General features: G+C 35.2%; 1 protein-coding gene across 1 annotated transcript in view; it reads left to right on the top strand.

Moving 5' to 3' along the window:
- Positions 1-5,202: 5,202 nt before the first annotated feature.
- Positions 5,203-27,860, top strand: part of RHBDD1 (rhomboid domain containing 1) — a 42,343-nt gene continuing 19,685 nt past the window's right edge. Inside the window, exons 1-5 of the mRNA XM_010282725.1 lie at positions 5,203-5,718; positions 8,190-8,322; positions 17,181-17,269; positions 18,910-18,960; positions 23,362-23,481. Coding sequence (XP_010281027.1) covers positions 5,286-5,718; positions 8,190-8,322; positions 17,181-17,269; positions 18,910-18,960; positions 23,362-23,481 — 826 coding nt within the window. The 5' untranslated portion in view covers positions 5,203-5,285. The remainder of the gene's footprint in view (positions 5,719-8,189; positions 8,323-17,180; positions 17,270-18,909; positions 18,961-23,361; positions 23,482-27,860) is intronic.

Here is a 27,860-nt window from a genome sequence, read left to right as displayed (position 1 = left end):
TGACTCGATAATTTGAAGTCTTTGAATTAGAAGTGGATGCCATGTTGGAAATGAAGGCGGGTAGATAAAATATAGTTATCTTAAGCACGTTTTAGAGGTAATGTTAGTAGTTTCAAATTATGACAGAGAATATAACTGGTCTTTATAATGATAAGCCTTAAAGAAAAGTCCAGTTGATGATTGTTCTGGTGTTTAGATTTGTATATTGATTGTAATTACGTATATGATAAATATACAAAGTAAATTGGCTTCTCTTTTGTGAATGAAAGCATGAGTCCAAAATTAGCAGGGCTTCCTGCTTGGTATTGCAAGTAAATAATTATAATGAAACAATTTGAATAACTCTGTATTTTAATTGAAGGATGGACAGGTTGTAACCTTTAAGTATTTTTCTTTTTAGATGAAATAGCAGTAGTAAAACTAATGAGGCAATTAAAAGCCTAAATGCTTAGTGTCTCAGGTGCTTATACTTAAGATGTGACGCAGAGTATGAGATTTGATCTAGTCCCTTCTTTTCTCTGAAAGCTGTCTCATTTATTTTGGGATAAGGTGTCCAAAAGTATTCTTGGCATGTGTTGTTTAAGATGTGTATATTTTATTGTGAGTAGTAATTGACATACCCTTCAAAACACAATTTTCAGTTTTAAATTGAGGTTGTTAACTTAAAAGCTTATTTTGTTAAGGGCTTCTTTTTAGTAGTACTTAAGAGGATTAAAGAACTATAAAACATTTTCAGTTTTCATGCTGAAGCAGACAAAAGATGCAGAGGAACTTTTTCTCACACAAAACTTTGAAGAACATTTAAAAGATAACGTGGCATATTTAAAAAAGTCTTCTTGTGATGGTCTTTTATGCAGTCATTTTATGTTGATATTTAACTATGTATTGTTTCCTTTCAGCAAAGTGGTTACTGACTTAAATTATTTTAAAGCATTTGTATTACAGATGTGACTTGTGTTTTCTCAGTTTCAACTTCAGCGTTTCTTTGTGAGTGAATGCACATTATGCCCTTTAAAGGCATATTCGATTAATCTAGAAATCATTCTTTATAAAGTAATTACTTATATAATTATGTCAGAACCTTGTCTTCTGTTATGAACTATGCCGTTGACTAACATTTCAAAACTTACTGTAACTGACAGCTGTGCTTGACCTTCTCCTTGCATATATATCAAATATAATCAGGATGGTTGGTTATGTTTGAAATTCTTGAGGTTTTCCTTGCTTTTTTTTATTATAGCTTCCTCTCTCCCTCCAGGTTTGAGTGCAATAGTGACAGGGTTTAGAGTTTGCTTCTGCTTCCTTTGTAGGACTCTTCTGCCCTAAAAACATTGTTTCTGTTTCATTCTTTGCTTCGATAAGTCTTTGTACCCTGAGACTGTACCTTCATAGACAAGTAGTGTGGGCCTATTGGGGCTTATCTGTAGTGTGAAATGGTTTATGCTCAGGATCTGATATTCACCCTTTACATGTTTTTTTTTTTTACATTGGTCTAGCTCTAATCTGGACGTGTAGGCTGAATGCCCAATTTTTTCTGGAGTGCACTGGGTTCTTTCCTGGAAGACATCTGGTTTAGTTTCAGCTGAAAAGAGACTAATTCATGCGCACCCAGGCCACTCCACAATGTGAACCATAGTGAAGTCAGTGGGGGAAATGGAGGAATTAACTTCAAAATCATACTCCTGATCTGAAGGATCACTTACTGAAGAGTAACCCTGGGATTTTTTCTGTCAGTGGAGAGTTGTACAATACTAAGGTATCTGCATTACAAATAATTTTTGCAAAGCAATGAGAAGAATAAAGCAGTTCTAGAGAGAAGATTGGTAACAGATCTGAAGAGAACAGCAAAATCTGTAGATCACGCCTGCATTCACCCTTGGTGGGAATGAGATGTTACATGTCTCTGTTTATTCATAAAAATTTAAGCTTATGTCACTGTTTTTTTTAAGAAGAGCAATGGGCTGGTTTTTTTGGTTTTGCTTCACATCAACATAAATCAAAATTTCAGGGTAGTTCTGCCCATTTTGTGGGGAGCAAGAGTACATGGAGTTTCTTTTCTTCTAACTTCAAATTACAGCTATAGGAAAAGACAGTATAACATTTCGTTTTAACCGGTATTTACTAAAATATTTACTTTGACATGGATTTTTCAATAATATGAAGTCATAATATTTTATAGTTGTCAAGTAAGCAAGAGGGATTGTCACAGTAAAATAAAAGTTTAAATGTTTTGCACTTGGTTAGTACAAAACAAACAAACAAATTCCGAGAATGTTTAGTTCAGACATTTATCTTGAGTAGGTGACAAAAATGCAGACACGTGGCAGCCTAGATGCAAGACAAATGTCCGTTTCAAGTCTGTTCTGGAAATTTGTACATTTTGAAGTGGGTGGCATGTTTTCAAAAAAAAGAAAAAGGAATAAGTATTTCATTGTTTCAAGCCTCATTAGACTTTTAATAAACAGAGTAGAGGCTAAGGAAGAATGTTCCAACAGTTGAAAGCTCTATATATTTTAAGTGAGTTGCATTCCAGAAGGCTCTTAAATAACTACTGTTTTCTTTCTTATCTTTTTTCCTTTATGATCAAACACATAATGTGTCTTTGCTGACATTTTTGATTGTTCCCAATAATGGGAATGATTTATAATACATAGCACTACTGTAATCATGGTGTAAACCATTCCCAGTCATGTTACATTATTATTGTACACATAAGTGCTGCAGGAGGGTTTCTTTTCCTCAGTGCATGTATGTTAAAAGTACTTAAATTGGGAATTGAAGAGTATCAAAAGGGGAGGGGAACTTTAAAAAGTAAGACTGTAGTAATTTGGCAATTTGAAGAATGTGGTATAGCAAGATTTTGGGGTTTCTACAGAATTTGGGTTTAAATGATATTGACTTAAATTCTAACAGTTTTTGTCAACTGTTTTGTGGTGGGAAAAATTTAACTGTCACTGGTATGAGAAAAGTCAGAGGTTTGGGCAGTTGCATGGAAGTGTTTGGGGATGTTGGTATACCTGGTGTCAGAACATGTAGTGTGAAAAAAGAATGACATTGATTAAACTTTATTGAAGTACTTTTTTGTAATGTTGACATTAAAAAGTTGAAGGCTGACAATGTTAATTATCATCTGCAACAATCACCTTACACTTTAAGAGGTCTTAGCTCATTGGAACTTTGCAGCTGTTTTTAAAGGCACAAGTGTAGCGTTATATGTTCAAGAGGGCTGGTATAAAGCGTGTTTCTGCTGTTTCCTCTCTGTTTTGGGCAAGACTCAGATGTTACATAGCATCTCTGAGATTAGACCATGGGAAAAAATGCAATGAATTTCCTTTTCATGTAGCAAATACATTTACTTGCATTCTGCTCTACTGCAGTTGTTTTAAGGATGCTACCAGGGGTTTTTTTCCTTTCTTAAAGTGGTATAATAAGCATAAATGCAATTTAAAAAGAAATCCAGAGACTAGTATAGGTTAAGTATAAGAAGTGGCATTAATTAATTATGTGTGTGAACTAGCATGGAAGTATATGCTCCTCTCGCTTAGATATAAGTACAGGTAGGCTGGCCCCTAGATGATCATCTTTGATGTTCAGTGCTATGCAGGTTTCATAATTCTTTTGCTATTTTAGGATAATGTCATTCAGAGGTGCTTTCCTTCCTTTCCATATGTTCATTTACTTTGTGCAGTGCAACCTGATCAAGTTATTAATGATATTCTGAATACCTAAAGAAAAACATTTATTAAAGTGTTTGCAGGCATACCAATGGTCTGTAGAGAGGTGCAATTTAGTAAATACTAATAGATATAATGCAGAATGTTAAACTTTGCATCTTAAGCTGTTGTCATTTCCTCCTTATAAAGGTGTCTTTTTTTTCTGCTGTCCTCTAGAAGAATTAGATTACTGCTTGTTTATCTGATCAAAATGTTTACAGAGGAAGCATTTGATGTGATGAATTGGAATTTAAACTAAATAAAAAGTTAGTATATTAGCAACTTCTTGTAACTACTTTATAATATGGTGGAAAAGGAGGTGAATGGGGTGTTGAGATGAGAATTTTGTATATATCTAGATATTTCAGGAAGTTTCATTTGAAACTCGATGGTGAAGTTTTGAAGAGTAAGTGTATTTTGCTGGCTCTGCATAGTTGATGCTTATGTGTGAAATAAAGTATTCAACATCTTCAGTAGTTCAGCAAAGAACTGGCATCCTAGAGGTAGAAAAGAGTGGCCACGCTATTGTGCCACCTTGGAGAGTCTTGAGAACTAAAATAGTACTGGCCGGTTGAGGTAGCCCTCAGAAGCTGCTTGAAATTCAGTGTTTCTTCCTGTCTTCTGCAGGTGGTTCCACACACTAGAAACTCCACGTCATCTTGTGCTGTATTCTGCAATGCAGCTTCCTCGCTACTCTTTTTATACGATTGCACAGGTTAGCTCAATGCCCTTTCTCAGTTTCTGTCGTAGTAACCCTATTTCTAGCTAGATCTAGAACTTTTATAGCTCTTTTGAATCCTCTATCTGGCATATAGGGCAGAGATGAATATTTTGCTATAACTGTCTGGAAACTTTGTGCTGTTCTTGTATATGCTTTCTTCTTGCAGATTTTTTTTTTCTCCATTGCATGCTTTTAAACTAAACTTTGAATTCTAGTCACTAGGAAAGCAATAACAATTTTCAAAGCTTACATTTAGGAGTGCTTAGCTGTCTCTTGCTTTTTGAAATTGTACCTTTTAATTTTCATTCTTAGCTTGTCTTGAATATTTGTATAAGTTGGAAAAATGGTCATGAAAAAAAATGCTGTAGCAAAGATAAGAAGCCTGAAACCCAAGACTCTACAGAAGAATTTTTTACTTAAAAATTCTTATTTTAATAATTGTGAGTGTGTCAGTGTATTAATGAGAACATGTCCAGAACACCCAGGAATTTTATAGGTGAAGTAAAGCCAGTCCAGGACATGAAAGAGGTTGCAGACTCCCTTTTCTCATAATACTTGTCTGGATTATCTGTATAAATCCCTTTTATTTGTGTCTTACCTGTTTGAAAATTGTGATTTCCCCCCCACCTTGAGTTTTTGTTCTGATTTAAAAAAAAGAGGTCTCAGCTTATGAGCTTGAAGAATTTGCTGTGTTAAAAAAAGCACTGATGAACTTGAAAACGCCCCGGTATATGTATAATAATGCAGTTATCTTTTTTCTTTCAGAATTTCCAAAACTTGTGTGGTCTTGAATTCGAACAGAAGACAAGAAATTGGAATAATCTTCACACTTCTTTGAATAAGAAGTAATAATGCAACGAAGGCAGGGAAGAGTCAATGCTGGACTGCTTTTGCTGCTTTATCAAATTTCTCAAGTTGGACTCCAGAACATACCTTCTGTTACCCTTGGGGTACTTGCACTGAATATTTTTCTCTTTCTGAATCCTGTGAGGCCGCTGCCTGAAGTGTGTATCAGTGTAAATGAAGGCTTCTACAGAAAGAACTGGGAGCGTTTACTGCTTTCTCCTTTTCACCACGCAGATGACTGGCATTTATATTATAACATGATTTCCATGCTTTGGAAGGGGATAATGCTGGAAAAAAAGCTTAAGAGCATATGGTTTGCATACATAATTGCAGTATTTTCAGTGCTGATTGGAGTTGTTTATATGGTGTTGGAATTCGTGCTTGTGAAACTTCTGGATGATCCTGTGTATGAAATGAATTGCGCTGTAGGTTTTTCAGGTAAGACACATAGTTGGTCCAATTTACATATGTAAAATTACTATTTATAGGTACCATGTAGCAATATTTGTTGCATGCCGAAAATGGATAGGTGTACATCCACATGCATGTATGTGGTTGTTAAGTCAGTAAAGTTATCCTATTTTTTTAATTTAAAGCATGTACTTTGGGTACCTGCTGTACTCATGCTGTCATTGGGACCTAGCATTAGAAGGCAAGCCCTCCTTTTCAACCTCTGAGGAAGGTGCTTCAGCACCTCTGAGGGTTCCCTGTGGTATTCAGATTGGTGCTAGTTGAAACATCCTGGTAGTTGTTCGTTTGGAGCTTCACATATTCTCTGGTCACCCACCCTTTAGTAACTAGATGTGCCCAGTTCTGATACTGGCCTCTGTGGTGCCTTGTAGGGGCCCTGAGAGCAGCCTCTTCCCCCGGGGGCTTTGGCTGCCTGTGTTCAAGGACAACTCTGATATGGGGCAGCTGCAACCCACCTCAGACTAGTCGGAAGAGTGGGAAGTGCAAGATGGCTGAGAAGCCTCACTGTGGGCCTTTTCCCCCATTGCTCAGCAGCTGCTTTTAAGCTGAAGCCCTCTGTGTTGTCCCTGTCTGAGCTACATTGCATCTGTGCCTGGCCATGTGCTTTTCTGACACGGACACTGATTTAGCTTCCTGACTTTCTTAGGCCCTGCTTTGTCATGAGGATGTGCCTGGTGATCTGGGCTCCTGGCCAGCCCCACTTACTGTCACCAGCCTGCCTTTGCACTTTGCTGCAAGGACTAGGGGACTGGGCCTCTACTGGGGAGGCTGCTGCCTGCCTCCCTGTTCCCTTTGGATACCTGTCCTTTGTGGAACATGTTACTCTTGCTGTTCCCTAATAGTGAGTGCAGAACCTTTCTGAATATTTGTTATTATAGGTAAAAGGACTGAAATGTGTGCACTCAGTCTAAGCTTATCTGGACATTCTAGGGTTAGCTCTTACAGGGTACTCTAGCTATTGCTGGGGGGATTCAGGGGGGAAGTGTGCTCTGTAATATTATTGTCTGTTGTTGTGGTTTAGCTCGAACTCAGAACATCAGCATGTTACCAATAGTTTCTCATCCCAAATCTAAAATGTATCCTCACGCTAGCTTCTGTGAAGAAAACCAGCTCTATCCTGGCTGAAACCAGGACATCTGTGAGGTGCTGCCATCAGGCTTCTTTTTGAACATCTTTTCTTACATGATCCTAGACTGTAGGATGAGAAGTTGAGACCTAGAAGTTGTGCAGAAGTATCCATTTTGGGTATTCACTTACATAATGCACCATCCCTGTGAGATTTTTCCTATATGTTCCTATCAGTCCATACCTTAAAACAGCTTAGTATCAACCCAGTTCTTACTAGGAAGGAGAAGGGTAAAGATTTCAAGCATTTATGATGAAACTTATTTATACTATGTAATTGGGAATATAATACTAGTTATAATTGGGTAGTGTTGAGATTTCACTGTAAGGTTTTTTTACCAGATTAGTCTCCAGCTTCTCACTTAGCCAAATAGTATTGTATATGTCCCTTTCCTCAAACCGACAGAAAGGAAGTTACATTTAGTGATATCATCCAGGTGATGCAGGTTTATGGCTTCCCATGCTTTATGGCGAAAGGGACCAAGTTACTGAAGAGCAGTGGTGCTGGCAGGCAGGGCAGGCATTGGTGATGGGCCAGATGGGGTCCCCATTTAATTCCTAACAAGAGACTCAGGTCAGCCATACTACAATATTGGCCGAAACATATATTTGGGGTTTTTTTAAGTGAACTAAAAAGAGAGAAATGTTTTACTTGTTGAGTTTTCAGGGGTTTTTTTTTCAGACAACTGTGAGCTTTGTCCTGAGAGGAACTTTTTCAAAAATGTTTTGAAAGTTCCAATAAATCATGTGAATTAATTTTGTCATATCAGCTATTGCTTGCATGATAAAACAGTTGCAGTCAATTAGAAATGAATGATTATTTATTGTGATTAAAGGTGACTTAATCTTTTTTCAGAAACAAATGATTCTGGAGTATATGTAAGATTATTTTTCTGTTAAATCAGAATTTGAGCTTGCTGTTGAGCTTCACATGTATCTGTCTTGTTTTCAGTAATGGCTTTTCTCAACTCGTGGAATATTTCTTGGAGTTCAATAATTTTGTCAATTATTTCAACTAGAACTCCCATTTTAAAATTATGTTTTGTTTCATATGTTTTTGTTGTAAAATTGTTTTGAATACCTGAATAGCTACAGTGAGTAGGCATACTAAAAAGCAAGTTAGAATTGGCTGTTACACAAATAGCTAATTTTTTTATCCTTCTTTAAGTCACTGAAAAAACAGCTTAGAACTGTTGCATGCCAGAACAGTATGCTTTGCGGTGCTGTGAAACTGCATGGTGCTTCAATTTCAGTAGTTTGCATTTCTTAATTTTTTGGGCACAAGTACTTCTCTTATTCCTTCTTGCTTGCAGGAGTCTTGTTTGCTTTGAAAGTTCTTAACAACCATTACAATCCAGGAAGAGTCAGCAGTGTCCTTGGATTGCAGATATCCAGTAAATATGCTTGTTGGGTGGAGCTGGTGGCTATTCATTTAATCTCTCCAGGGTAAGTACGTTTAATATTTCATGTTTAGGAGAAGAGATTTGGGCTATCTGAAGTGGTTTGAAATGTATTATGAAGCATGTATAGTGTTAGATGGTATCCAAATGAAGTGTTGGGGCTACAATTAAGTGTTGAGGATACAGTCTGCTTTTTTCATTAACACCCTCTATTTTGAGCATATTTCAAAATAAAAAAACCTGAAACACTATGCCTAGAATGTATTACTAAGTATTTGAGGGAAGGTTTGGTGATTGGACTCGATGACCTTAAGGTCCCCTTCCAACGCAAAAACTCTGTGATTCTATAACAGAAGCTGGTGGACGAGGTAAAGGGACATGCGTTTTCAGCAAAGCAGCCAAACTAATACACTGTAGTGCCAAGGGCTTCATTACCAAAGCAGTATTCCACTGTTTGCTTGCTATTTCTGTCCTAGTCCCTTCATTGTAGTCACTTCTCTAACTTAAGATAAAGCTGTCATCCAGTATTCTGCAAATTTTATGCAGTTTCACTGTCGTGCAGTCTTGCTGATTGTCTCCCTCAATTTTCCTGTGTGTTGAGTTCTGCCGGCACATTTCATCTGCCCCTACCTCTGAGAATAGTGCCTTTTTCTTCTTTGGCAGTTGATTTCTGGACTTCTAGTTGCAAATCGGTAATTTTCTTGCATGACATTATATAACAGTCAATCATATTGGAGAATGCATGCAAACAAACTGCCAAATCACAGCTTATATACAATTTCAAAACTTTTCAAAAAGATTTTAAAAAAGGTGTGGAGGGAGGGAACGCAATACTGACATACTCCCCGTCAGATACTATGATGTAGCAGATATAACATTTCCTAGACCGTAATAAGAATTCACATATTAAACACTGGTTTTATTGCTTTATGACTTACTGCCTGATGGACTACAGCAAGGAATCCTAGGTTAAAAGACAGAAGAACTGCAGAGTGCTCTGTTTCAAATGTGATTTTAAGTGTGACCTGAGAGGTCACTTGCATGGCATTACTACAAGTATAAAACTGAAGGTTTTGGTGCATTAAAAATATTCTTCTGAAAAATATAAACTATCTTGGTAACTGAACATAGTTTTTATTTGGTGATATGTTTAATACTACTGCTTATTTTATTAAAGAATAATGAATGAAAGAACATTATGTCTGAAGTAAAACCATGAGCTTATCATACTGTATCTGGTAGAGGAAAAAGATGAATTTAGCAGTTGGGTGCTATTGTTTCTCAGTTGCATTACTGCAGAAATGTCTTTGAGGTAGAAAGTGTGTAGAAGGTCCAGAAATAACGTCAAACACTTTTCACAATTTTATGGAAGCTTATGTTGCTGCCTTGCCTAAAGAACCTTTACATTGTTACATGCAGTCTTGATAGTTAGGACAATTTCACACCACTTAATAATAGGGGCCATAGAAAATAAGTAGTGATCTCCAGAAACTTATGTCCCAGAACGCAACATGTTTAATTAGTAACTGTCTTGAAATGAACCACAACAATTGTAGCTTTCAGAGCATTGCTCTTACATGCTTATCTGTGTGCTCAGGTCATGTTGTAATATTTGAAGTGTCTGATTAAATGATGTCTGTTTGTAGCTCAAGTTGCATAATTAGTTTTGAATTAGGTAAGAGGTGAGTAATTGGGGCAGAATTCTGTCCAGTCAGAAAGACATGCAATAAATTTGGACCTGCCTTAGTGGAATGGTGTATCAAGATCACCTGAGAATCCATAACCAATGAAGGGTTCAAAAGTAATATTGAGGCTATTGAAAACTTTGATTTCTGTGCTAGGAGAAGATTTAGGGTTTTACTGGCATTTGTTAATTCTTCTCTTTATCATTAAAGTTTTTGTTGTGGGGAAATTTTAAGACATGTAATACCCTTCTGATCTTGCCTTCTGTAAAGTAAGAATATTGAGATGTAGGCTTTGTATAGCAATCCTTGGGATTAATTCTTTGATGGAAGAACAGGCATGTGAAAAGTTACTTTGTGTTTAATATCTATGCCTCTTTCAGAGTTGAGCATGCGGTATCTTAAGTCATCTATTCCTTTTGCATGGAGGTGCTGTACCTATACTGACTATTAAAGGAAAAGCTTATCTTTCAGTTTGTTTCTGAACTAACTCAAATATTTATCAAATTGATAAAGGGGAGACTTTGGGGTTGGAGGCTGGATGTTACAGTTCTTTTCAAACTCTTAACTTTTTTACAAAGATAAGAGTAACAAAGGGTGTAAATAATGGGAGAGTAGAAAGCTAGGAGTGGAGAACAGTAGAGGATGTTGTTATTTTCAGTGTTCAGAAGTGTTGAAGTTTGATATTGTGACTGTCCAGAATTGCTCTTTTCACAGTTTGTCAGAAATAGTGGGACTTGTTGTTCTGGAGTTCAGAGGATCTCAAAATTGTCTCACATTTCTGAAGCTCACTGCATCTCTGAAAACTGACTTAGGCATTTCTCTAGACCTCCTTTTGACCTATGTTTTGGTACGTTTTATAGTTACTGACTTTCAGGTGTCTAGTGTTTTCCAGATCTGTGGATGATGCAATCCACAAAATGTATAATTCCTCTTACTTGAGTTTTTCCTATTTTCTAAATCAGTTCTACCCTTAAATTTGTTTCCAAGTTTCTTTTCATAACTTTTTCTGAAGAAACTATATTGAAAAGAGTTGATCTGAGCCAGTTCTGTTGACTTTTTTCTTTTTTTTTTTTTTTTTTTGGCAACTTAAGATGCTGAATAGAATTCTTCATCTTAAAGAGACTACTTCACAAACTGGGAACTGTCCCACACAAGAATAAGAGCACAGCAACAGATCTGCATTTGGCAATAGAGATGCAGATCATTGTCATAAATATTCAGAGCTGACAATTGAAAATGTTATACAGTTGTAATGTATAATGAATCAACAATGACAATTAGTTGTTGCTTCATTTCACCTGGGTTCAAGGATCTGTGGGAAATCAAAATATCAAAGCAGATCATGGTCAAAACAGGTAAACATAATAGGAATATTGAGGTTTTCATTAAAAAACCCTAAACCCCACAAAAATTAATTTATATATATGTGAAAATCGAAGAACATATTTTGACAAATTTGGTTTTAAATTTTGATTGATTTGGCTTCTACCCTTCTCAGTCTCAACCATGGTAGTATGTGGTGTAAATACAAATGTTTTGCATAGCTCTAATAGACTTAACCTCATGAGATCTTTTTTATGTATCTATTTTCCTATTTCATCTGCTTTTTTAATTTCTCACCTGTTTAGTGCTTAGGGATATCATTGAGTCATCAGTGGTTATCAGTCAGATTTACTGTTGGAACTGTTTATTATGCTCTTTTTGATAAGAACTGTTCCTGAGGACCAAAAGGGCTAAGACTGATCAGCCAAAAAACCCTCAGGTTTGGCAGGAATGGCATTACATGATGAGAACCATTTTACAGTCTTTCATTCTTTTGTCAAATGTAGCTTTTACTTTTCTATGCTATTTTCCCAATATGCTACAAAATTACTAACCATTTTCCCATTTCCATTTAGAGAAGCAATGCCATTTTCCTGTATAGGGCTGTGTAAAACAAGTTGTTGCTTACTTATGCAGTCATTTAATTTGGATTAATTTGCATTCAGGTGGGTTGTTTAGCACTGGTAATTTGATGATACGGCCTACTTTCTAAGCTTAAGTTTGTAGCAAAGTGTTTAAATTGTCATGTGCAGGTAACTGTGCTTGTGTTAATTTGGAAATAAACTAGGTATAAATATACAGGTCTGATTACTATGGTCTCAAAAAATTGTTTTTAAAACATGAAGTTGGACTAGATTCTTGTAGTATGCCACTGATATTATTCCATTGTTTGCTCGTTCAGTGAGTGCATGCTTCCTAGCTTAGCCTTGGAATAGGAGATGCATGGAAATAAGATTTTTTTCACAAAAGACTGCAGCTAATGGCCTAAGTTAAAGACGTACTTTTGTTGCTAAATAAGTGGCTTTGTCCTGTGGTAGAATTGCATGCGTAAATAATAATGCCTACTAGCCTGGGGTTTGCTGTTAGGAAGAAGTTATAGAAGTTAAGTGGTGGGTGTAGACTTTCTTGCTTTGTTTTCATTTGTGTCAGGTGACTGACATCACAGAATTGAAACAATTCACCAACAGTGAGGAACTGATTTTAATTCATTGTAAGGACTCTGGAACAATATTAATGCGAACATTAATACTGAGAGGCTTGTAAACAGTGGGTCAGAATCTCTTATATGTGAAAAGCAAATGCAGTCCAAATGGTTTTCCCTCTAATGATACCAGTTTTCATGGAAATTAGAGCCAAATTGAAAAAGTATAATTAATTCTGTTAGAAGATTTTCTGGAGTAACATGCACATCAGCTTCATGGCAAATGGAAACAGTATTTAGACCCATTGCATAATTATCGTTAGTATGAAGTGAATGGTTAAGATCAGATCTCCGGGGATATCTACATTTTCAAACAAAAAGTTAAATGAGACATTATTTGAATTTCTTTGTACCAGGGAGAACATTAGTTAATACTGGTAAAGCTCATTGACATTTAGAGAAAAACCATGCAATTCAAAAAGTCAAGAACCCTCTTTTATTACCATTCAAAGTTCAGCATGTATTATAGAAACTGAAAAATCATACTGTGAAAAAAAAAAAGTAAATTTTTCTTTATTAACCAGCAGGAAAAAGGCAGTAGTTTATTGCATTGCAGTCACAACAATGTTTCTTCGTTAGTCTAACTAAAAAATAAGTCAGTTTTTACCTAGTAAAATACACATTCCAATCAAGACATTGCTATTCTTACGGATAGTGTAAAAAGCCTATTTTGGAATCATTTGATAATGGAGGTTGCTTTATTGCTGATATTGTAAGAGTTTTTAATTATATCCAGGATTATTTACTGTATATAAAAGCAGAAAATAGGAGCAACCTCAATTTTCAGTTTTACTGAAAAGTAAAATTCACTGTAAGCTGTAAAATCTCAAGTAACATTGAAGTATTATTCAGGATTAGTTGTTCAAACGTATTGAAGTTCATTGGAAATAGGAGTATCCACTTTGAACTAAGGCATGTGGATAGAAGAACATTAATTGCATGTGTAAGACAGTAATTTTATGTCATTTACTTAAATTGAATAATTAGACTCTATATTTTTATAAAATAAGAAAGATTATAGAGGATCTGAGTGAATCTGATCTCAGAACAAATGCTTTGATAACTGCAGAAGGACAAATGTATATGTTTACATACAAACATGTATGTGTGTATATATATAATGTGTACTTATGAGTATTGAGTCTAATGCACTTTTAAAGATCATTACTATAATAAACTGATTGCCCTTTGCAGGGTTTTAGTAGCCCTCATTTTCCCGTGCGAAGCGGAGGCAAACATGGGAGAGAATTGTCCCTGAACCCAGCAGGATGTGAGAGGCCTCTGCCTCATCTGCATGGAGACCCCTGGTTTCTCCAGGCAGTCTGTCCTACTATTTCAATGATTTTAAATCTCTTGCTGTGACTTATGTCTATCACTCTTTATCCTGTGCATAGAGAATGTGGAGAGTGTATTCATTCCTATTTGTGACTCTTCCATATTTTAGGATTATTGTATCTGTGAGAGAATTCCTCAATGGACTTAAGTGATTGTGATCCCTTCAGTCTTTTCCCAGAAGTTGTTTTGTGGGCTTTCTGGTTTTTTATTGCTGCTCTTTTTGTGCAGTATGCAAAAAGTAGGCTTAGTTTTTCAGCTGAGACCATTGCTCAGTAGAGTGGAAGGCTACTTCACTTTACTCCCAGATAGTGCTCCTTTTTACATATTTCCAGTAAAATACTTGTTTTTTCTACAGTGGTGTGACATGTTGATCTGTGCTTTGTTGTATAATTCACTGTGGGCCCTGGGTACTATCCTGAAGCTCTCCTACTAGCCAGTCACTTCTCGCCTGTTTGTATAGTTGATGATTTCTGTGGTATGTTCCAAACTCTGTATTTGTCTTTATTGAATTACACCCCATTTTTTCCTAACCACTACTTTATTTTGTCAAGGTTGCTTTAAATTGTAATGCCATCTCCAGTGACCTTTACAGCTTCTCTTAGATTGTCATTTGTAAATAGTACTTGGAACAGACTCCTGCAGAAACCCACTTGATTCAAATCATAAGTTTGATAATGAGTCACTGATAAGTATTAAGTCAGGCTTACCAACCACTTAGGGATCTGCTTAGTGTAGTTTTAGAGTTTAAGGTTTTTAAGCCTTCTTTATGACAAATGCTGTGAGGCAGTGCTGTGCTTTTACAGCATGTGTGACATCTGCTAATTCTCCCTTTCCATGAGGCTTGTTGCCCTGTCAAGGGAGCAATTTTCATTGATTTGGCATGGTTTGTTCTTGTCAAATCTGTTTTCTGCCTCTGGTGCTCTTACCTTGGTTGTATCCACAAATTATGTGTCCTAGTAATTGTTAAATAGTTTTAGCTGGGAAGAGAAGGTAGTGATTAGTCTGTAGTCCTCTGACTAGTCTTTCACCTTCTCTATGTCTCTCTCTTTTTTTTTTTTTTTTTCCTCCTTCTTCTTCTTCTTCTTCTTCTTCTTTTCCCTGCTTAAGAATGGGTATAGAAATACCCTTGCAGTTCTCTGGAACCTTACCCATCCTCAAAACAGTTGAGAAGACACAGATTATCCGGAATGTTGCTGCATTGGTTTTGACAATGTTAAAAGTTAGTAATAAAACTGCTTTTTTAATGTAAAATTGCATATTATTGGTGTGTTTTAGTTGTTACACTTGGAAAATGTCTATAAAGATGTTTTCCATGCTATAAGATATCAAGCATTAGCAAAAAAAGTATTAAGTTATCATTTGAGTAAATTACATTATAACACATTCTAAAATGAAGTAGTATTTGCTTAACTTGGCTATAATATCAAGCATTTTGTTAATATAAGGGAAGCTGTCTTTTTGAACTCTACAGAATTGCTTTTCCTTAGTAATTACAAGTAGCAAGGTGCTACTGTTGATCACACAATTCTATGACAGCATATGGTGAAAATGTGATGTGATTTTTTCTAATGTGATTTTCTGCATGTCAGTGATAGTAGATATGTGTGACAGTGTATCTGATATTATTTTTCATTTAGAAAACCCTGTTTAAACATTTTCAATGTAAGTTTCTACTCCTTGAATACAATTTATAATTAAACACTAAACAGTGTTTAGGCATCTAGTACACTAACCTACTCAATAGACATGAAGTGGAAATTACCCCCTGAAGACTTCTTAAAGCTGAAGATTTTTGATTATTCATAAAGTGTAAGCTGTATACACAGCTTCACTGTATTGCAAACCAAGACCTTCATTTTATATTTTGTGAAACAGTGTTGTGTGTAGATAAATCCAGATGAGCATACAATTTGTTTAAAACACTGCCAGGGATATAGATGGGTCAGTCTCCGGCTCGTGATTTCTAGAGTAAGGCATCTTGAAGTATTCAATGTTTTCTGCATACAGACATTTCCAAGTCAGACGTGTTTTTCACAAATTTGGAAAATCTGTTCCAGAAAATTCTGTTTGGAAAATTTGTTCTTTATAGATACTTTGTTTTGGTAACTACCTCTTATCTATAACTTTGCACATCAGCATTTATGTGTTACTCTTAAAAAAACCTAATGGTTACTTCTGGGAGAGAACCGTAGGTCTACATAGCAGAGTACAAGTTTGTGGTTAAGTAGGTGGGAAAAGAGTGAATTTGGATTTATCCTTATCTCCCTCTAGTGACATATACATTTCTTGTATACTTTTATCAGTGACGCCTGGAAGTTATATTGTCATGAGTGCATATGCTATCATCTGCATAATTCTTTTGGATTTCTGACTGGAATGTAAAAGCAAGTGTAATGTTTAAATCTGTTTTTACATTAGAGCTTTAATTTCTGCTTTATAAAGGCAAAAAAGCTCATGTTACTTGAATCTTTGGACAACCCGTATTATTCCAATGAATTAAGTTAATTAAAATTGCATATACTAGGAAATCTTAATGTTTAGTGTATTGTCTTCTCTAATATCATGAGGTGAACAATTTACAAATAGTGTTTAAATCTGGTTAAACACAAGAGAGTTTAACTCTTCATTTGCTGCAAATTGGTTTATGAATTTAGAGTACCCCATAGTCATGGCAATGCTTGGAGCAAATCTCCTTATTTACTGTAAACATATGCTTCCATGTTGATTTCTTAAAAGACTCTAGAGCCTTTTCATTCTATATGCAAATGGGCAATGGTCTTTTTAAAATAAATTGTTGGTATGTATAGAAAAGAATTTTGATCTCATCATTTCACTTGTTCTTTATATTTTGAAGGCACTATGTAACAAAGATTGCAACAGATCTGCATTTATGCTTATCTCAGACTAATTGTAGGATTGTATTGATAGTGCAGTAGAAAGTACTGTAATTTATGCTTTCACTTGAAACTGTGAATGGTTTTGTTAAATTCTTCCTAGACATTTGAGCGTAATTCCGTGGATTTACTTTTTAATAGATTAAAACTAGTTTCCTACCTCAGTAAGTCTTTAGGGAAACAGTATTCTGTCCTTTAAACAAGCAATTAAAATGATCTCTCCAGTTAGTTTCCAGCTTCTTCAGGTTATTTGTTAGATACTTTTCTGTAACTGTATATACCTGCCGATTTTAAAGTAATTACGAAGAAAGAAAACTTGGCACTATGTCTTTGCAGGCAAGTCATTTCTCCATGCTGGGTCTCACTCAGACTTTCTTGATTGCAACAAATTCTGCACTCCCCCTTCTGGATCCCTACAAAAAGAAGTCTTCCTTTCCATCATTCACAAGAATTTCCTTTTTTGTAGGACTTCTTTTGCTGGACATCTGGCAGGGATTCTTGTTGGATTGATGTACACTATGGGACCTCTGAAAAAGATCATGAAAGCCTGTGCAGGTATATAATTTTTTCAACTTACAAAATCTGCATGAGAGAATTTTTTTAAAAAGTAAGTCTTGCATATAGAAATTCAGACCATTCCAGCAAGTTTTTAGGCAATTAAAGATACGCTGATTATTAAACTGAATGCAGAAGAGAAAAAGAAACTTTTTCTTAAATACGGCTGTTAAAAACCAGTAAGTGTGTCTTTCAGATATTTTTACTTAGAGGAATACCTTTTATCCTTCTTTTTAAATGTTTATTTAGAGTGAAATGTTTCACATAAGATATCTATGAGAATGTCAGTTTAAATGAGGTGTGGAGGAACCATAAAAATATGCCAGAACAGAATATATTTCTGTGTTGGTTTCTACTACTTGTGTCTGTTCTAGTAGAAGTCCCTACAGTTTGAAAAAGGTTGTGGGATGCTTGAGAAATTGTTACTGGAATTCTCAAGCTTTCCAATAATGTGTTACTACAGCTTTCCATATTGTAGTAATACTTTTATTTTTAAAGAAGATAATATCTTTAGACAACTTTCACGTAACAAGTGTTTTAAATACAGCCCTGCAAGCTTTTATATGAACACTCCCATAAATTTCAGTGGTTTAATTGGAAGTCTAGGCCCTGTCACAATGTCTGTGCTGGGATTGGTTGTCAGATTATTTGGTTTTTTGTGTCTGATGACTTAATAGGGTGAATACTCTATTCATGACTGTGCCATCAAGGTGACCATGGACATGGTGTTTGTATAGTGGGAAATTATTTGTTTGAATGTGTTTTCTTTTCACAGGAGGTTTTATCGCAGTTTGGTGGTACAGTCTCTGTCATGTATGCTTAGCAGTTTTAAAAGGAAAAATAGGCACTGAAGCATCAGATTTCCTTCCATACTGGAGTGAACAGACATAAAAAGTTGCGTTAGTTAAACGTTAATATTGCATGTTTCTGTGGCATGGAAGACTATTTGACTATTAGGACAGTCAAGCATCAGATCACACTGCCCAGGGAGGTTCAGCAATCTCCATCTTTGGATGTTTCCAAGGCTTGACAAGATAAAGCCCTGATTGAGTAACCTGGTCTAATCTCATAGTTCACCCTGCTCTGAGTGGGAGTTGCGCTAGGGACCTTCTGAAGTCCCTACCAAATGGAATTATTCTAGGATTCTGTGACAAAACTCATGGTACTGTTAGCGAAACATGCTATGGAGATCCTGCTGCTGTGAAGGTTGCTGTGTGACTAAGACTTGGAGGAAGGAGTGTTCCAGTACACAGGTTGTCTTTTTCTCCTGTGTAGCAGAGCAGAAACAGTGCAGTGTTATTCCAGTTCTTAGTTTTCTGTGCATTAACCCTTTTTTAGCAATGTACAGTCTTAGTGCAGAAATTGTTCATTATGTGTTCTGTTTGCATTTTTCTAGTCTACATGGATATGTAGCTTAAACACAGCACACTACTATAAAATCTGGAACAACATACAAGCTTACCAATACTGTATTTTCTCACTGATGCTAAAAAACGTCATAGATACCTGTGGTTTCATATTTGTATCTTATGAAACAGACTCTGAAAGAAAGAGTACTTTAACTTTGATTTTTGTATTCTAGGAAGAAAGACAACACTATTATTTTATTCAAATAGTACATGTGTTATTCTTACATTTAGGTGGCATTTCTTCCTTCGCTGACCCTGCCAGACCAAGGGACTACTATTCAGGTAAGTACTGTCACCTACTTACCTAAAAACTTATTCCAGCTTTAAAATTATTTTTGCTAATGATAGAAAACCTATAGGGGAGCTAGTTAAATGGAAACACATATAATATACAAAATATTCTGCACATATGTATACTTGCTAAACTTGTAGTACTTCTTCTGGCCATGTCTCCCCTTTCCTTTTTAGGGAACTGTGTGCATGTATTTTGTACAAGAGTCTTTAAACCTCAGATTAAGGTCATGACTTCATAAAACGCGGCCCTGGGGAAATACCATCCCTTTTGTAGGTGGTGTAGCATGGGGGAAATTGTATCTACTGAAAGCAGCCCTTTGAACCTTGGTAAATCTGCCCTGATCTGGCAAATTTATCTGTTCCATTCTGGGATGTTGTATTTTTTTTTCCCCCCACACTCCCTTGAATGCTTTTTGCAAATTGTCTGCTCCTCACCAGGATAAATTCAGGCTATCTCCACAGTATATAGATGGATAGTTGGAATACTGGCACACTTTGAATGTAACATGTTCGATTCACTTCTCATGCAGAACATTGAGTTGTTTTATGTGGAGTGTATAGAAATAATAGGTGGAGGCCTTGTCTGTGAGGGAAAGAAGAGGAGCCAGCTGTGAGAAGGGCTGTGTGTTGGATCAAAGCTGAGGGATGTGTAGCCTAGTGTATCTTACCTCCTGCAGTGATTTATACTCTTTCCTAGGCATCTGCTGTAAGAACAGGATAAATATATAGTGATAACTCCCTCAAATATTTGCCAGTGTGCAGTGGCTTGTGGCTTAAAGATGTTCTCAGCAGAATGTTTTATGGGGGGAATTTTGTTTTTAATAGCCCGTGATAGATTCTTCTTCCATGAATTTGTCAAAAGCTCTTTGAATCGGCATGAACTCTTTTAACACCTACAACATCACAGAAGGATTTCACAGTTTACTTCCTGGTGTAGAATCTGTCATTTTTGTTTGTTTTGAACCTGCTAGCTGCTGATTTCATTTGCACATCAATTCTTCTTTGGGAAGGGAAATGAAACCTTCATTCTTGATGTACTTTCTTCATATTCTTTATGGTTTCATAGACTTCAGTCCTGTACTCACCACAGGCATCTTCTCTCTCTGGTTGAAAAGTTGTAGTCTATGTGGTTGCTTATATGAAAACTATTTCATACATTTGATCATTCTTACTGTTCTCTGACGTTCTCAGTTAAAGATGTCTGCCTAGGTACAGGTACTGCCAGTCCACCAGGGTCTGGGTGTGCTGCTTGCATTGCTCTGTATTGCATGTTCACAGAGACTAAATCTTCATTTCAGTATTCCAGTACAGCAGGGTGGATGGAATCTCTAAAGACTTATATTGGAAAAGGTACTTCAATGGCTAATGAAGATAAGAATTTGTACTTGACATTAAACTTCATAATCTATTGCAACCACTGTACAACCACCATCGGCTTGCAGCTTGAGTGGGTATAAAATACCATCCTTGTGGAATAGGAGCAGATTCTGAATAGCCCTTTACTTTTTCTTTTCCAGCTCTTCCTAAGCAGGGAAAAAGGAAGAGATCTCATGTAATACATCTAGCATGATGGGGGACTACATAGGGCCTGGAAGACAAAAAAAACCCTTCAGTATGCTGACAACAAGGAAGCCTGGGTTTTTTTGCATGTCTTAGGCAGTCCCCAAATCAGCCATACTATTGCTTTGAGTTGTTGTGGACAAAAGGGAGATAACGGAGAGGGTTAACCTGAATTATCCAGTCCTCCCAGCTTGGCTTTAGATGTAACTACATTGTTTTTTTGTTACTAAATTAATTTATCTAAAATGACTTAAAACTGCAATTTAAAAAATATATATTTGTTATGTTCATTTCCTGTGTATATACTTTGTAATTGTCTTTCATCCTATTTGCAGAAGTCTTTATGGAAGATTTAACCTTTTGCTTGGTGTATGATATATGTAATTAATTTGGCCATCTGTGAATTAAGAAAACTCTCTCTAGTGTCATAGGCTAATGATGCAGATCTTGATTAATTTTTCTTTTTTTGGTATTGTTGATTTATTACTATCTGCCTTTAAATACCAATTTAAATAGAAAACTAGATGAAGTTATGATCAGAACAGATTTTATGAAACAGTACAAGGAACAGCTTTAGAAGAAAGATGATTTTAAGTGTAATTTTAACATGTTTAATATTTAGTAACTGAATTAGGTTTTCTCTAAATGCAGTTCATGAATAAATTATTAGGACATTTATTTTGATTAATAGGAGCACCTTCAACATGTCAATGTTACGGAACTGTTTCTTATTGTAAAACAAAGGACTACAGCTTTCTAAGCACTTAAAACTTTATAACAATGTAAAACATCAAACATACAAAAACTTACAGTAATAGAACTACCTTGAAATGACATCCTTTTTCTTTCATCAGATAATTTTATGCTTTTAGTACCAGGATTTTTATAGTCTTCATGCATGCAGTTTTGAAGACTCCAGAAAATAGCTAAGAAAATGTTAATTCAGATTAGCATAATGCAGAGGGTAATGAGGGGAAGACATGAAGATTGCATCCTAAGTGTGTATATACAACAGCTAAATGGTATCCAGCAGTCAGGATATTTTTGTGCAGAATTATGTCTCTTAAACGTAGCCAGTATGACTTAAAGGCTTCTAAAGTTTGTTAAAAATATAACTGTAATTCATACTGATTAAAAAAAACCCAAAATAATTTTTTCTGACTGGAGGAGTTGCCAATCATTTGAAAAACAGCAGAGTTTCAAGTTACTGGAGGATGATACAAAGTGTTCACTGCAGATGTATGACAGTTCTCCTGGTGTCAATTGTATGTTCCAAAAAGGAAAAATCTGCAAACGGACAGAATTACATTGTTTCCTCTATGTGTGTGTATAATGTATATAAGTATACATACATCTGTGTGCGCATATGTGTGTATATAAAATATATGTAGGTACATTTATACAATACACATAGTATGTGTGTTCTATACATGTATGTATACATGCAGGAATATGTATACTCCTGTATAAAGTAGTGTGCAGTCACTCTGTTCAATTTTTCCTGCTTTTCCTGTATAACTCTAAGATAGCAGATTGCTATTTTTATTTGTCTTTAGGTTCTAGAGCTTGGGGCTTTTTCTTCAACACAATCTTTTTTTTAAAAAAAAATTACTTATGTCATCAGTTCATAGTCTGTGCTTGTTACTAATCACAGAAACTTCACAAGAAGGTTACACATGGAATCTATATAATTAACGAGAAAACACAAGATTATCATTGATGCTACTAATATGAAGATAAAAGGAAATGACATGCTGTATTTGTTTCATACAAAATTATTTCTAATTATTTAATTAAAAAAAAAAACTGTGTACATTTTCTATCAGTTGGAAGAAACTGGCAACATTTCTGTACTTTGGTTCTTGAAAATCCACTGTCTAGACTTTGGTTCTTGAAAATCCACTGTCTAGCTGTCTGGAAGAGAAACTAAAATACCACCCAAAGCTTTGTATTTTGAAGATGCAAAAATGGAATAGAAAAATGGGATTTTTCTCCTTAATTTTTCTCAGTTTAGATTTTCTGTGCTCAGGCAACATCAGATTGTGTTAAAAGGAAGAGAGTCTTGCTCAATTGTCTAGCCAAGTAATTTCTTTCTTTTAAATCCCATGTGTTTGGGCGGATGATGGTTTGTTTGAGCTTGCTTTTGACAAACTTTGCAAGTGGTCAGAAAATTGTTTGTCAGTAGTGCAGGCAACATACAGTGATTGTGACATTATATGAGAGCTATGGTGTGGTAGCTTTTTCCAGGACAGCTGTAGTTGTGCAATAGCACAACATTAGCTTTATATATTACTGCATAAATTTGCAGGAATCTTTTTCCCATGTGTTTTCTAGGTCCAAACATTGCTTGAATTTATGATGACATTGGTGTGTATTGTTTGTGGACGCTGGGGTTAAGTGAAAGACAGGTGGGAAAAGCCTGAAACCTGCCTGTTTTGTTGTTGCTGTTCAGGTGACTTTAATAAGGTGCCCAAGAATTGACAATTAAATGTTAAAAGGAGCTGATGAAAAATGTCTTTCAATTTCTATGTGAAACTTCTTAATCATGGTAATTCTATGACACTTATTTATAACAACTATAAAAAACTGAGATGTTTGAGCCATCTTTTTTTCTGGTGTTTTTTTCTCTCCTGTTACCATAGTCTATATTTGTAAATTAGAAATTGATTCATGGCATATATTGCATAAGTAATTTAATCCTAATAATTTTCTTCTTTCCCAAATGCAAATAATTTGTGAAGAAAGATAGCGTAAAGATAATATCTGATTTCATAGTCTCCTACTGAGTAGCAGCAGTTTTATTTTTGTTATTTTGTATTCATTTTACAGAGTATTATGGCTATCCACACTACCAATACAGAACGCCGAGGAGCTATTATGATTATACGGGTGGGCTTACTGAAGAAGAACAGCTTGAAAGGGCAGTGCTAAACAGTCTTAATGAAAGAGGTAGGATTTTTACTGCATTTTATATTATAAGTTATGATTCATACTGAGAAAGGCGGGGGAAGCATATTATTAATTTTCAGTATTTTGGACATATCTTCAGAAACAGATTTCCTGGTATAATTTTCAGAGAATGCAGTGTGAGGATGCTGTATTGTTCTCTTAGCGTAATTGCATTTGTTCATAATTGCTTACTGTTTGGTTACCTTGCTACTACTATAGTAAAAGAAATGCTTTTATAACACCACCACCACCCCCCCAACTAAGTAAACTAAGTTTCTGTACCAAAAAGATCTTACGATACTCTGAAAAGTAGTAATAAGTAGTATAATAGAAGAATTGATGTTGCCAATTTTTAAACTTTCTCTATGTGTATACTTTTGCTTTTTATACAAACTTAATTGACAAGCAATGTACTGACTTCTTACTCTTCACATTGTCCTTTTCTGCCTTAAAGGAAGCTTATATTTTAGCTAGTTGAAAGACCTAAAAAACCCAAGATAGATAGAAATGTTTAGAAATAAAAATGGTGTTTCTTTTTAACTGAAATTTATTTGTTGAATTGGTATAAAATACATTCATTAGGATATATTTTGTCTTCTTATAATGCAAGTGAAATCAAGAGGGAAAGAATACTTTGTAGAATCTATTTCTCGGATTCTGAAGACTTCAAGGAAAATGTGTTTAATAGGATTGACAGCACATTATTAGAGCTTCACATGTAAAATTTACACCACACCATTATGCAAAATTTTTATCTTGAAGTTTTATAAAAGGCAGGAATGAACATAGCATATCTTGTCTGGTAGTGAGATAGTTTTTCATATCAAACATTGCTTCCTCTCTAATCTGTTGCATGTCAATATGGATTCTTTTGGGAATTCAGCCAAAGGCTTTACGAACTCCTTAACTTAAAAGAAACCTTTCAGATTTCTTTAGTTTGAAGCTGTAACATTAATCTTAACGATGATAACCTGACTGAGTATCTTTATCAATGTCATTTTCCTTTTTTACGATCTTGGTATTCTATTTTCCTGGGTGCAAGGAAGCATTCATTAGGAAAAAGATACAGAAGCATCTACTTGTAACTGCAGCTGTTAAAATGTGGATCACCATTCATAAATCTCCACTCAGAAAATTAATTTATATCACTGTGTTATGGCTGTCAGAGAAACACCAGGCAAAATATGAAAATGAATATCTTGACAAATCATCATCACTTTCACACCTTCTGTGATCCAATTTTTTATTGTGAAGAACATATCATGTTATCTGGAAGATGGTACTAAAAAGACCGCAGATTAGGCAAGATTGTGGTAGGAAAAGGCTTTTCCAGTTTGAAAAATTCATTAACATATTTTTTTAAAACAAAAACAGCTTTTTGCTTTATTAAGTTTGCATCTATTGTGAAAGCCACCTGGGAGGCAGAAGTGCAAACTTCCAGGGAGATTAAGGGGTTTTTAAGTGATTTTTTTTTTTCTAGTTGTCTTCATTTTTGTGATAACTCTTGTTCTCTAAGCATAGTTCTGTCCAACAGAACTGTTCCTCAACATTGTGAAGCTAGAGACTTCAAAAAAAAAAAAAAAAAACCCAAACGAAAACCACCAAAACATTTTCTACAGCAAGATTATTGTAATATATTTGTTCTAGAAATGATTGCAAACTGTGTGTTGCTTTTGGACAACGGTAAGTTTTCAACTATAAGAGGGAATATTTTCTTCTTTGGAGAATTCCCTTTGTTGAAACATGAGATAGAATTTAAATAGCATCTCTAACTAAATATATCTCACTGGTAGATAACGGTGGCATACCAAGTCACATTTTTAACTTCAGTTTGAGACAGCAGCATTTCTTAAGACTTTAGTAGTGTCTGTTTTCAGTGCTAGTTATAGTTTTTAAGCCTCACAGATAAGTGAAGTGGTAAAATGTATCATTGTATAGTTTCCTGTATAGTCTGCTGTGATGAAATACATATAGGTGGTGTTTTCAGTGGTTTCACAGGAGTGCTTTAATTTTGCACCTCTTTCCCCTACCTCCTGGAGCACTTTAGTTTGCAAAAGCAAGACTTTAGAGCTAAACTCTTAAAATATTTCGTTAAACAAGATGCTTAAAGCTTAAGCTTGCCTATAGGCAGGTGCCTTATTTCACAAAGAACGTAATGTAGAACGTGTAATTGATCATACCTGTTTTAGTGACAAAAAGTATGAGATGAAATTTAATGTGCTAATGAGAAATTAGGGTATTCTTTTCTGTCAGTCTGAAAAATAATTAGCTTGAATGAGCACTGTCCTTTGAACGAAATACATTTTTCCCTAAAGCATGACATTCACAGTTGCTTGCAATTACATGGATGATGAAACAAGTACTTAACATGACTAAAAATTACATAAAAGAATTTGAATTAGGTAGCTAATTGGATGTAAAAACAGGTACCACAATGAAAATTTAGGGCACTCTTTCCTTATTAATCCCCCCCCTTGCCCCCTAAGACATTTAAATCATCACAGCTGCTCTGTAACTCGGACAAAAAAGTATTGCAGTAATTTAGGCTCCCCGCCCTTAGTTGGACAAATGCATTTATTAGGGTGTTTAGGCCACAAAATGTACCGTTACAGATTTGGAATGTTGATCCATTCTTAGAAATTACTGTGTTAGTATCCTACTAAGCTATTAAAAGAATCAGTGGCATAATACAGAATTTCCTTGTATCAGTTGTTGTCCACAACTGAAAACTAATTTGTGTTAAGACATGCATTGAATTTAAGCTCAGTAGTTAACTCTTCTATAATTCCATACATGGTTTATCTAAAGCCACCATAAAGATACTGGATTTCTGCTTATTCTGCATTTTGGTATTCCTGAACTGCAATTCTATTTTTTATGCTATATTCTGAAAATTTCTTAGTTACTACTAATAAATAGTATCTAATGCAACAAAAGAAATTGTTAGGCTTGTTCGTGAGTTTTATGTAGGCATCAGTTTTAAGGCTATCAAACTGTCATAATGATTTAGGTCCACTTACTAAAAGGAACTGTTATTTACATTCTTTCCATTCCCAGTCTTAGATACGTTGTTACCTCAAACAAGAATGGTTTAAACAGCATTTTTTTTTCTCCAAAGGTTTTTAAAATTTTCATTCTTATTCTCACAGTTGTATATTGGTTACAAATTGTAATAATTCTTCTTTTAGTTAAGTCAGGAAAATAATTTTGGATTTAAAAAATCATAGCCTTTGATATTTGAAGTATACGGTTTTACTATGAAGTTAAAATATATGGCTGCATTTTTGTTCAATACTAGTATTAACAGCTGTCCTTAATGTAACCCCAGTATACCGTACCTTTTGTCTATTGTTTACTTGCTATTCTGCTCAGAAGAAATATCTTGATTAGTGTGGGATGTGGATTTGGATTTTTGTTGTGGTGGGTGCTGGGATTTTTTGAGAGTTGAACTTCTATGTGTCTGTCTTTCAATTTCAGTAATGTTAAGAATCCCTTGCAAGCTCATGTGTCTGCACAGAGGAATTTTCCTCTTTCTTAAGACTAAGGTTTTTAAATATGTAAGTGGTAGTCTTTATAGTTTGTGATTAGAGAAATACCTAGAAGTATATATATAGAGAGATATTTCTCTTATATAGACAGTTTAATTATAAAATATGTGTTTCTTCAGTTCTAATTTAAAACAACAAAAAAAAACCCCATCCACTCAAAGTTTTTTAGATGGCCAGGTATGGACTAGTCATATGTGCATTTGTGGTGTAGTTAGGAAATACCTAGGCACCTGGCTTATCTGTTCTCTGAATTTTTAAGGGTTCCCATTTCTGTTTTCTTCTACTGAGACTGGACTTTTTTATGAAATTTGTCTATGAAATTTGTCAAATACGTGGATGACTGTAATAAGAATGAAACTGATGTGATAAGACTATATAAAAATGCCGTATAATTCAATTTTTTTCCAGTGTTATCTTTCCCTTCTGCAACTGTAGGAATGCCAGTCATTGCATTTGACTATGATGGTTTTCTGCAGAAATGTCTTAAAATAGGTTATATGCTCTAATGTGCTGTGCATAATACCATATTAAAATACACTTCATTAAGTCATATGCTAGGACTTGCATCTAATTCTAAAAAAGTCCAACTTCTTTTTTGTTAAATTCAGACTTATGTATCTTCTCAGGTACTCAGCAACACTTCTGGGGGAAAAAAGCTCTCCCCCTCAAGTAGAGTTCTTGTTCTAAATATCTTTCTAAAACTGTGCTTTGTGATCCCGATCACCAGCACTTTCTTCAGGCAAATGTCCAGGAAGCTAAATCAGTAAATTTTATCATTTCCAGAAAGAAAGTTTTGGTGTATGCTCAGTGTAAGTAGCAGACAGCTTGCAA

The sequence above is a fragment of the Phaethon lepturus genome, unplaced genomic scaffold (genome assembly GCF_000687285.1).
Source record: "Phaethon lepturus isolate BGI_N335 unplaced genomic scaffold, ASM68728v1 scaffold5302, whole genome shotgun sequence".
Taxonomy (NCBI): domain Eukaryota; kingdom Metazoa; phylum Chordata; class Aves; order Phaethontiformes; family Phaethontidae; genus Phaethon; species Phaethon lepturus.
Note: the sequence above shows the minus strand (reverse complement) of the source record. Positions and strands in the feature narration are given on the sequence as shown.